The sequence below is a fragment of the Anarrhichthys ocellatus genome, unplaced genomic scaffold, assembly GCF_004355925.1.
Source record: "Anarrhichthys ocellatus isolate YVR2014 unplaced genomic scaffold, GSC_Weel_1.0 scaffold524, whole genome shotgun sequence".
Lineage (NCBI taxonomy): Eukaryota > Metazoa > Chordata > Actinopteri > Perciformes > Anarhichadidae > Anarrhichthys > Anarrhichthys ocellatus.
In genome coordinates, this window is record NW_022280498.1 from 1 (window position 1) to 11436 (window position 11436).

At 41.6% G+C, this 11436-nt stretch overlaps 2 protein-coding genes across 2 annotated transcripts; both read right to left on the bottom strand.

Moving 5' to 3' along the window:
* Positions 1-845: 845 nt before the first annotated feature.
* On the bottom strand, positions 846-3135 carry LOC116401552 (protein limb expression 1 homolog). Its single transcript, XM_031880010.1, has 4 exons — positions 2875-3135; positions 2173-2378; positions 1186-1326; positions 846-1107 (listed from the first exon to the last, which is right to left on the bottom strand). The coding sequence occupies exons 1-4, from the start codon at positions 2948-2950 to the stop codon at positions 865-867; spliced, it is 666 nt and encodes a 221-aa protein (XP_031735870.1). The 5' UTR covers positions 2951-3135; the 3' UTR covers positions 846-864.
* A 1498-nt stretch (positions 3136-4633) lies between these two features.
* Positions 4634-8707, bottom strand: LOC116401551 (serine/threonine-protein kinase RIO2-like). Its single transcript, XM_031880009.1, has 10 exons — positions 8505-8707; positions 7898-8036; positions 7680-7796; positions 7191-7366; positions 7019-7107; positions 6711-6902; positions 6515-6607; positions 5838-6251; positions 5465-5561; positions 4634-5137 (listed from the first exon to the last, which is right to left on the bottom strand). Exons 1-10 carry the CDS (start codon positions 8568-8570, stop codon positions 4976-4978), a joined length of 1545 nt encoding a protein of 514 aa, XP_031735869.1. The 5' UTR covers positions 8571-8707; the 3' UTR covers positions 4634-4975.
* Between the last annotated feature and the right edge of the window lie 2729 nt (positions 8708-11436).

The window sequence follows — 11436 nt, forward strand, 5'->3', positions numbered from 1 at the left end:
AGAGTGGGTGAGAATGAGACAGAGAGAGAGAGAGAGAGAGAGAGAGAGAAAGTCTTGTACAACCCCATGAGTAATGACTTGAATAACAAACCCAAACATCCAGCTCTGTGTACATAGGTCTGACAAAGATGACATATTATGAGGGTATTTCTTGAGCTCACACCTTAGCTGTGGATGATTGGTTTGAAAAGATATTGTAAATCTTTACGCACCAGGTAGGTTTCACCCTGATGTATAAAACACTGTCTAACTGACCAGCTGCCATGTGTTAAGAGCTGGTGACATTAGTGTTAAACAGAGAAAGTCTATACATGAACTGAAATTGACCTAATGAGACCCAGATGGAAAGCATAACACACAAGTTGTCTGGGGTTGAAGTCCATGTTGTATCTGCTGGTCTGTTTACTCTGTTTCCAGCTTTGCATCCACCCTGAGCTACTTATTTATGATTCTGTATGACGTCCAACACCTCCTGGACTGACTGCATGTATAGATGATCTGAAGCACAGACAGCCGAATACCTTATCACTGGTGCTGTGTGTGCAGAGATGTTAATGTATGTGTGTGAATACATTTCATTGTGTGTAAGTGTATGTACAGGTGTGCACGTATGGAAGTGTGTATATTACTTGGAAGCTCTTTAGCAGGAATGATAATGGACCCATTTCCTCCTGCTAATAACCCCCTTTCTACAGACTTCTGCTTAAGAAATCTCGGCATGGGAATAAATGAGCAAAGCTATTATATGGGGGGGTAATCATAACAAAGGAGGGTGGAATAACCCCCCAGTGGTTGTGATTCTTGTCATGTTTGTCTTAATAATTCCTAATTGTGTAAAATGATACTGCTTTAATTGGGGTCCAATTATAAGTACACAATTTCAGATCCCTTAGCGGCAAAGTATCCCTTCACAAAGCCTGAATCCTTTGAAGTAAATAGATATTTCACGCAATTACCGCATGATTTATGAGCACAGCGAGAAGAAAAATAGGCCTTGGCTTTATGTTTTACCTGAAACTCCAGCATTGTCTTTCCTACGTAGGAGCGGAGCAGCACACTGTAGGTTCCTATGCTGGTGCTTGAATCACAAGCATCTTCTACAGAGACCTTTACAGAGACAACGGTGCAGGTCAACATTCATGTTGCGACTACATTCTTATAATAAAAGTGAAATACCACACTCACAGCACTGTCTGTGGCCGCTTGCTGCAAACTGTGAGTGATGAACTGAGGGTTGATGCGTCGACATGGCAGCTCGTTCACAAGTGAGTTCATCAGAGCCACACGAGCTGCATCCCTCCGAGCTTCTGCTTGAGTCTCACACACCTGCGGGTGAGGAGATGATGAACATAAAGGATTAAGATGTCAAAAAGAGTGCAAAAAGAAAGTGGAAAAAGATGTGAAACCTTGTCACTTCAAACAGACACTTATGGTTCTGCTGATGTATGTGAGCCTGGGGTTGACTGATTTGAGTGAACAAGTTCGGTCTATCAATGGGCGCCTGCTCTTAGTTAAATTATGATGATTTTACACTTCATTACAGCTAATCATGGGTTCAGACCTCAATTCATCAATGAGATTAGAACATAAGAGGCATTCACAGTTAACCAATCACATGCCTTCTCTGAGCTGGGGGCTGCTGTCTGGGTCACAATGAGCCCATTGAGAGGCATTGTTGTCTTTAATTTAAATAAACCTTAAAAGTGTGTGTGACTGTGTGTTTATCTGCATTAAATGACCTTCAAGTGTTGCTTGTAAGCTCTTACCTCTGACGGGAAAGTTGATGGAAGACAACAAATACTTTTGTTCAGAAAATTAACAGTTTGTGTGAATTAGGGGCTGTTTTATTTTTTTATAATTTAGTTGAGATCTAGTCTGTGTTGCTGCAGCAAAAAGAAGAGAAGCAATTGCAGATTAAACAGTATTATTACTATGTAAGCGTAGTAAATAACACTAATCGTTTCTATAGTATAACAAACTAAGTGATGTGTTTGTTATTACATTTACAACTGATGCTTCCACGCTCTCTGCAATTTCACCATCAAGAGAGAAACATCACCTGCATCATGTATTTAAAAAATGCTAACTTGTAGTTTATTTTTGGTCAAATACGTGTACTTCCAACGTCATGGAGGACAACCTGCCAGGCAGCACAGATGATGATAGACACACCTTATAGTTACCAAAGCAGCTTCCTCCTGGCAGGGTGACATAGCAGACATATGGAGGACCAGGGGACGGTGCAGACTCGTACAGCAGCAAGCTCTCCGTGTGGATGGCTGCGTCCCCAACAGAACCATCTGATTCACTGGAGGAACCATTCAACCGACCTGTCTGCCTCTGCTCCCAGAAGTTATGGAGCATGGCCACTACATTCACTGCACACATATAACAAGGACACATGTCAAAGGGAAGACGGATTAACTTTCATTTGTAAAATGTTTTGATAACTCTTCTGTGTTATCATCCCAAGGTTTCTTTGGTCTCGCTCTGAGTAAACCTGTAAGGATATGTGTAAATGTTAACATAAATATAGAAGCCAGACATCAGCATTCCCAGACAGTGTTTATTGAAGTAGAATTAGTAAGTGGCACCCCATAACTTATACAAATCAGCATTTTGTAATGCTTTGAGCTTATTTTGACCCTGAAAAAAGTTTAAAAGTTTCCTGCGTCCTTCACTTTGTGCCAAACTATTGGCTGCAGCTCAGTCTATGGCAGCAGGGATACGAAGACTGACACTTGGAGGAATACTTTGTAGGAATATAACAAAGTAATGAGAAAACAAGTGGTTACAACAGTCGTAACAATTTGACTCTTTTATCTAAAACAAAAAGATATGTCCATTTCCTGTTGAAACTCCTCAGTTACTCACAGTCTTTGGTGCTGGTGTCAGTCTCACTCTGTGACAGGTATGACATGATGCTCTCCTCCACCTCCACTTCGCTCATCTTTACCCGGTGTTTGCTTCCACAGCGGCCTCAAATACAATCAGTCCACTTTTCTCATCAAAATGATCCATCAAAACAACACACATGACGCTAGAATTGAGCAGCCACGTCCGCCATCACAGCTCAGGATGGGAACACCATGAGGAATAAACTCAAAATCTGAAAGACCCTCTACTCTCCTTTTCTCCCCATCTCCTCCTCCCCTGTGTGAACATCCCACCAGGGTTTCTTTTTTGAAGCGGACCACCTTTGTCACCCTCGCTGCCAATTAGCTCAGGGGGCCCCTCACTCTTTCTACACACACACACACACACACACACACACACACACACACAGAGGTGCAGAGCTGGAATGCTGAGCCCCTCCCCTCGGGCCATGCAGCTGGCTAATCCCTGAACAGAGTCGGTCAGTTAAAGACCTGCACAAAGTTGCCAAGTTAAACCACAGATGGCACAATGTACCACCTTGAGGAACAGGAATAATATTAATTTGTGGAAGGTATATTGCTTGATGCTTCTTTTTATATGAAATACCCTCACTGCCCACCATGTTAGGGACAATTCTACACAACATGAAATGTATAAGATGTGTGGGGGTGGGATACTTTTGACTTCACACACTAATTTGAGACCACGGAGCCCCGGCTCTGAGCTCCATTCACCCACTTCAATATGAATGCCCTTTGTTAAAGTCTGAATTCACCCGCTCTCTGAAAGCCTCTTACATATAAATGAACCAAATTCTGAGAAAGAAGTGGTTTCTTAGCTCCTACGTCCTCTGCTTTCTCTTATTTTACATGTCAGTTGAGTTGTGTCCGCCTCACAGAGCGTTGGAGTATGAGTGCCCATTTCATGCTGAATGTGTTGGTGTGTTTTGGAGCATGTATGTTGCCACATGCTTTTATCAATCTCTACTTTTCTGATTGGATGCTGGGAGGGTGGAGATCTATTCAAACTACAATAATAGTATGGAGATCTTTGAACCCTGGGAGTTGAGAATAAACAAGCTTTTCATGAACTTGCATTCCGTTTGATTCTTAAAGCCACACTCACGTTAGTCACCCAGTCAGCAGTATACCCAAAATAAACTTGATAATACACTTCATTCAGGAACACTGAATAGATTTTTAACCATTTATTGCAAAAAATGGAAATAGTTAAACTTGGCGCTGGCGGCTCCACTCTTAAAATGCTCCTAGGATTTAGCCAAGCAGCTACCAAGCCAAAACAGGGAGCACCATGCATAACCCCCCAGGTAAACAGGAATGAGCCCGAAGTAAACTTTAAATACATTTCAACCATTTGCTTTGCAAAATGAACTCCGATCTAAAAAAGGGTGGAGGCTGGAGTGGAGCAGGGAAAGCTTTGCCAGCAGTATGGTCTGTCACAGCATAGATGTAGAAAGGATCAGTGAGGAGGGAGTCATTTAAATGAACCTCCTTGAGATGAGAGCGGGCTGTGATTGGTGCGTGGCCGATGAGAAGCGATGATTCAATCGTCTGGCTGTCGGCTGGTTACAGCAGGGGGCGTATGACTTCCGTGTCCTGCATGAACTAAAGCTGTGCTTCATTGATGGCAAATGTTAATTAACAGGTTTGTCTTTTGTTTCCATCATGAAGTTGATATGCACAGGTGCATATGATGTCCTGTCAGAAATTGTTTTAAATTTGCTCACTTCTTAAACCATTCTTTTGAATAAACACAGGAAAACACATCAATGGTGATTTGAATGGTTTAATTATGAATTATACAGCTTTATTATAAGGACTCGATATCTAAATTACACTGTACGTTTAACATGGTAGTTAATTACAGTTCAGATATGAAAACAGATTGTCGTCTTTATGTGTGGTGATCTGCTGAATGCACAGTTTTCACTCTTGTGTGTTTCACAAAGCGGTACGGAGCAGTTGAGGTGTTGCAGAGACACTCTTGCTGTGTTGTTGTTGTTTTCAACTCTTCAAGTTCATGTTAACCAGAAAAAAAACAAGATGTTGACGCAAATTCAGTCTGTCCATCTCTGCAGTTATCCCCAGAAGGAGGCGCCATCCAGACTAGACGTGATGTTCTCTTGGTTCTCTCTTCTGGATTTGGTCACCAAGTTGGCTTCTCCTTTCTGCAGACGTCTCCTCTGTGCAGCCTTCTGCTGTTTGCCGAGCTGCGCCCGCACCTTCTGACGGACTACCTCCTGCAGAACACACAAACATAACGACAGCTGGTTACTACAGATGAATGTACGCACTGTCTGTCTCTGCAATGCAGGCAAAACAGTATGTAGACATTTTGTTTCTGCTTCGAGCCAAACGTCACACCGTGTGAAAGCTCTTCAGCAGCACCTACAGGACATTTCAGCTCTTGTCAAAACTTAAAACTCATTACTAGGATTGCTATGCCTAGTGAAGTGTCCAAACATTCAGGGATCACCTCAGAGTGTTTGTATTGTGTAATGGTACTGTATTAGTGTATGGCGCTCTCACCTTGACCCTGTGTGTGTGTGTGTCTGTGTTTTTCTTACCGGTGGTATTGTGGAGCAGCCCCCTATGCTGCCCATTGTACCCTCACTGTCTGTCCTCATCCTCCGGTGGTCTGCCATGTGGAGACTGTCTGAGTCTCTGCAGGACAAAACACACAAAAAACCCAACTGCTATTATGGAACAACAAAAACCAGTAAATCACTGTTGGGGTATAATTTGCATGTTTTTAAACATCCTTGCTAAATTTGATGCAAATTATGCTATATTTTATAATCTGAAATTTATCGACCAGGAATTCGTATTAACAGACCTAAAATGATTTGGTGGTTCTGTACCACAGTGTGGCATATTCAAACATTATGTCATCTTACATGTTTTTCATGTTGGATTATGATAACGTCCTACTGTGCTTACCTGAAGGGTTTGAACTCTTTGTTGGAGGCAGAAAGTTCTGCCAGCTCTGGACACTCATCCACTGCCTCATTCAACTCTTCCACCAAGTCCTTATCTGGCTCTTCATCACTTCTTGCAGTAGATGTCGTCTCAGTCTCTTTTTGTTCTTCCCCCTTTTCACTCTTGTTCTCTTCATTTTGGACATCTGCATGCGAGTCGCTGACTTTCAGACCTTCCAGTTCCAGCATTGCATGCTTATATTTCTCCATGTCCACACTTTCTTCTTCTTTCTCTACCTCCTCGTCCGCTTCCTCTTCGTCATCATCGTCGTCGTCCTCTCCCTCGGGTCCAGCTGGGTGTAGCAATGCAGCATCTCTCTGCAGATCTTTGGTGAAGCCGCTAGCTGAGACTTCGACATCCAGAGAACAAGAGCGGCTGTAGGGACAAACAGTGACAACAAAAGATCACGTAAGACTTGCTTTCCAAATAACGATAAGATAAAACAATTATCAATGCAAAATGTGATTTTTCTAAACACTTGGAAAAATGTTGAACAATTAAATAAAATCAAGTTGTTTAATAAATAACAGAGCAGACAACATGAGGTTTTTCCATCACACATCTAAAATGAACACCAAGACAACTTTTTTTGTACATCAGGAGTTTTATTGCAACTGAACATAACCATGCGTAGTTACCTGATGTCTTTGAAGGTTGGGAAGAGCTCGCTTTCGTAATTGTATCGTCTGGCAAAGAAATCTCTGATACATTTGACATCTCTGTCAAAATACCTATAATCAAAGTTAGAAAAAGTGAACAACGGATTCATCTTTACATCTGTTTCATAATCTTAGGTGTTCATTCATTTTCAATTGTATAACTCAAGACACCAACCATTCAGCATTAAAATGTGTGGTGGACACCATTTGAGGGAAGTCGATCATAGTTATGTGGTCCTGGTCGTCCAGCATCAGGTTGAACTCGTTAAAGTCTCCATGAATCAGGCCGTGATTGGCCAGTTTGAATATGAGCTCCATGAACTCATTGTACAGGGCTCCTGGATCCTCCAGCTTATGCACCTGAGACCTGAAAGACAACAATACACTCTAAATTACACAAGGAACTGAGAGTAGGAAGTGTGCGCTATTGCCATCACTAAAGCAATATACAAAGCAAGAAAGAAGGATGACTTGTTTACATACAATGGATATCCATTGATGAGCTCCATCACGACAGCATGTCTGTTATAGTCCACAGGTTTAGGAACAGGAAAGCCCCGATCATACAATGCCTGAAACATTAGGAGACATTTTAGTAATTGCTGGTGACATTTTCTTTCTAGTCCACATAACTTTCTCTGATTTGTTCCGTTACCTTCATGTAGGCAAACTCCTTCATGGCAGACAGGCGAGAGAGGTAGAGCCAGGACATGTTCTTCCTGTGTTGGTGGTAATCTCTCTTGTTCTTCAGGTTCCTGAAGGAGGTACGACCTAATCTGTGAAGCTTCAGAGCGTACTGGTCGTCGTTTGGACTCGCCACGATATATATATCTACAGGAAGTGAGCGCAAACAAACATTTCTATGAATTCACATTTTTTATTCACATTTCTATGAATAAGAGAGTTTCTGACATTGTCCAAGCAGCCTGGGAAACTGACATAGAACAGAAGTCATTTACATCAACAACAAGAGAAACGTTGCACAAACTACTGGCTTTTGAAGTATTTTTGAGTATTTCTTTATGGTTATTATGGGTAAAAACAACAACCTCTATCCTGATTTTTACAGAGATTTGTACAAGAAAAAGAGGTGGCTATGTGAACATATGCAGACTATGTACTACGTATGCAACTTTTTTCTTACCTGACTCTTTACCCACACCTATCTGGTTTCCAACTGAGATGAGAACTTCTCTGGCGCACAAGGTCTTCAGAGCCAAGTAGTCATATCCTCCATTGTTCAGCCTGTAACCCTGCACAGCTGAAATCCACACAAACATGCCACATTACAAATATGACCTAAATGTACTATGTCCACCAAGACTAGTGAGGTTCAGCGAGCATTCCTGTGTATTTTCTCACCTTTGGAGCGTTCATAGGCCACGAGTTTGTGTTTGACAAGCTCTCTGAGGACCTTGTTGCAGCCGCCGTGTTTAAGGCTAGCTATGGAGGACAGGAGACTCACTGGAACAATCTCATGGTTCTTCATCCCCATCTCAACCTGTGTGCAGGAACGTTCACAGGAAGAACCAGAAGTAGATCAGAGCGCTTTAAATCCAAGCCTGCTAGCAGAAATAGTGCTGCAGAGCTGAATTGAGATGAAATGAGCACCGCTTGATGAGAGCATGGCCTGGGATTTTAAATACAACAATATGATGACATATCGTCGAAGAGGCATTTGACTGATTTTACTCTGAGGTTAGTTTAATGGTCATAGGGAGCGCTACTGTAAGCTATGGACAAGAGGAATGCCGACTACCTATTCAAGGTACATGGGCAAGCAAGTATTGTTTTAAGATGGGCGTCAAAGTGTGAGCCTCTGTCAACTCTCTACAATGACAACACTGACGACATTTCACTCACCGCAACGGTGACATGCACCGGCTAACTCAAGCTAGCAGAGGCTAACTCAGCTGGGACCGAGCAGTTAACGGTTAGCTTAGCTAACGTTAGCTAGCTAGCTACTTACCGCTGTGAGGACTCGGAAGTCATCTCGAGATAAATATCTCAACACCACGACATTCAGCTTCCCCATGTTTCAACCCGATAACAAACGACAAGTGTGTTTGTAAAAGTACTATTATTACTTTTAGGGCTCAATCGTCCACATGTTTAGTAAACACACGTGCAAGTCGGAAGTTCAGGGAACGGGAAAACGTCACTTCTGGTTTACGTTCGATGACGCCATCCTCACACACTCGTACCCGGTATCTTTAACACAATACAACACACATACTTTTACACAACCTATGATAAAAAACGTTTGAGCCTAGGCGTGAAGTTATAAAACAACACATAGCATCAGCATCATGTGTAGTAGTGGCGGTAAAGTGGTGAGTTTAAGTACTTCCGCCTGTGCTTTTATTTTGGAAAGCTGTTTTAACATTTATTTGCTGGCTAGATTCATTACTGATATCTGCTCTAATTCAAGATATCTGTAAGTATATTTTGACTTGTCAAAACTTTAGATATCCTTTATTAAATTGACTAGTACGATTAAGATTACTTTTACCATTCATGTGTATTTAGTGTTTTATTACATATATCTACAGTTCAAAGGTATCTGCAACTAGATTATGAGTATGGCTGCAATTCCAGTTTCAGATACCTGCAATGTAATTCAGATTTGTCATTATTCCAGTTCAAGATTAAATTAAGGTTTGATGATAGTCAGAAAGACGTTGTGTAAATCTTGAAGTGGATTATGACCGACCAAAAAAGATTATTAAATATTTTTGCGTTTTGTTTTGCAGCAGCTTTGAGTAGATCCTCCATTTCACTTGTGTATCGCATTTTGGGATAACAGTGTTATTCAAAAGCCCTCAAAAATCAAGTGTTTTTTAGTTTTCATACTCACTTTTTTAAGTTAACTTTTTCAGTGTAAAACACTACATATTTAAAACCTTGTTAGCAATACTGGAGTATATAACTAAATGATTACAGTCAAATCTTAAAGCCATACCCATTGCATTACAAAGGTGTTTTCACTTGTTATCTGATCAGACATCTTCTCCACGCCTTACACTCTTGCTGCACCTGTTAGGGCGGGGCAACATACATCTTTTGTGTTTAGTTAATAGATTTTGGGGACATTAGGAGGTTCTTTGCATTACTTCGGCCCATTTTGCAGAGGTCTAATCAGCCAAATTAACTGAAAACACCCTTCGGTGTACAAGGGTCTTTAAATCAAAAACGTCTCTTTTGATTTCACTATCACTGGTGGGAGAAAGTGTGGAGAGAAAGTAGGCCAAAGTAGGCATTTGTTACAGCAGACCTTTTGACAAAACGCACAGGTGTAAATAATAAAAGGAATGGTGGCTGGCTGTCACTGGCAGGGCATACTTGGTTTAGTGACACCTGTGTTTTTCCGAGGATGAGAAGTCAAAATGTCTGCTGTGAAAGGGGCTTATGGATGTAAATGAGTTGTGGAGGATTATTATATTTGAGGGTGTTGTTTGGATGCTTGACTATGTTATAAACTTTATATTTATTGTGAGTGCGTTGGATATTATTTATTGGTCTGTTGGACTGTGTAGTTTTACTGTGTTTTGTAATCATGATGGATCAGCAGTGCTACGAGTCCAAGAGTTTGCCCTCGGGGACAATAAAATATATCATATTTAACTAAAACTGAAGGAATATATCTATAGGGATGGTACAGGAAACACTGCATCATCCCAATGGAACGTGAAGGTCGTGTGTGTAGGTGTGTGTGTGTGTTTGTGTTTGTGTGTGTGCGTGTGAGAGAGAGAAGGAATTAAGCAGATTTACCACCAGGTTTCTGTTGCCATAGCAGCTGGATTCTGTGCATTCTGTGGGCAGAATGGTTCTAAACAGAGTTTACTCAGGACTACCCTGTGACAGACACCACTCTGTTCTGCTCCCAGCCTCATACACACACACACACACGCACACACACACACATACACACACACACACATGCACAGACACAGAGTGAGCGCTCCACTTCCACAGGCTGTGTTGACTCAGTAGAATTCCTCCATTGGTTTATTTAACATTCTGCTGTTCAGCAAGTGCCTGTGTCCAAAGAGAGGTCAGGTCAGCATGCTAGTGTGTGTGTGTGTGTGTGTGTGTGTGTGTGTGTGTGTGTGTGGGGGGGGGGGGGCGAAATCAAGCAGAGGTGTTTTACTGACCTTTGTGTTGTATAACTGTCGATCCTAGAATGAAAGAATGAATTGGCTCTTTTGTTAGTAATCAATTTACTCCAAAGCCTTCTAGGTTTATTACCCCAACGAGCTCTGTGTGAGTCACTCAGTGTCTGTAAGTGCTCTGCAGGTCTCGTGAATGTTTGTGTCAAACAGTTGTTCACACTCTCCGCTCTGCGTCATGGTAGTTTTCTCAGGGCTCTCTGTTAACTTGTGTCACTACGGCGTGCTGCGTGCTTTAACAGCTCCAGCAGGCGTGTCTTGGTTGTAATATACATCTGTGCCCCACTTTACACAGGTAGTGGACAAAATAACAGGGACACATTACAATACAATGCATTCTAATTAAACACCCCCGCATTCTATAGATTTCCACCTCACTGTGTGATGAAACACTGGAGTTGCAGGATTCATCTAAATTAACTTCTATGTAGTATGTCATCCCGTTGAATTGCATTAAGTTAGATTTTTCTGGATATTTCAAGTTAACAGTTTAAATACAAAACTTTATTGTTTGTTATCAATTAATCCACTGCAGAAAATGTTTTCGTAATTCTTCCAATTCTTAAAGACGACACTAGATGACACTGTGACACAAGTTTACTGTAGCTGCTGAGCTGCTGTCTTTTGTCTCTGGTTTAATTCCTCCTGTGCGTGCACCTGGCCTTTTGTCTGAACTGAAGTGTCTTTGTGATATTATGCAGACACAGTGTTTTGTACAGGTGCAGGCCTTTG

Excerpts from the sequence above, each read along its gene's own strand:
- LOC116401552 (XM_031880010.1), bottom strand. The coding sequence starts at position 2,950 with ATGAGCGAAGTGGAGGTGGAGGAGAGCATCATGTCATACCTGTCACAG. Across the intron at positions 2,379-2,874 it reads TGACACCAGCACCAAAGACT|TGAATGTAGTGGCCATGCTC; the intron begins GTGAGTAACTGA and ends ATATGTGTGCAG. Across the intron at positions 1,108-1,185 it reads AAGCGGCCACAGACAGTGCT|GTCTCTGTAGAAGATGCTTG; the intron begins GTGAGTGTGGTA and ends GTCTCTGTAAAG.
- LOC116401551 (XM_031880009.1), bottom strand. The coding sequence starts at position 8,570 with ATGGGGAAGCTGAATGTCGTGGTGTTGAGATATTTATCTCGAGATGAC. Across the intron at positions 8,037-8,504 it reads ACTTCCGAGTCCTCACAGCG|GTTGAGATGGGGATGAAGAA; the intron begins GTAAGTAGCTAG and ends TCCTGCACACAG. Across the intron at positions 5,138-5,464 it reads GCTGCTCCACAATACCACCG|GAGGTAGTCCGTCAGAAGGT; the intron begins GTAAGAAAAACA and ends TGTGTTCTGCAG.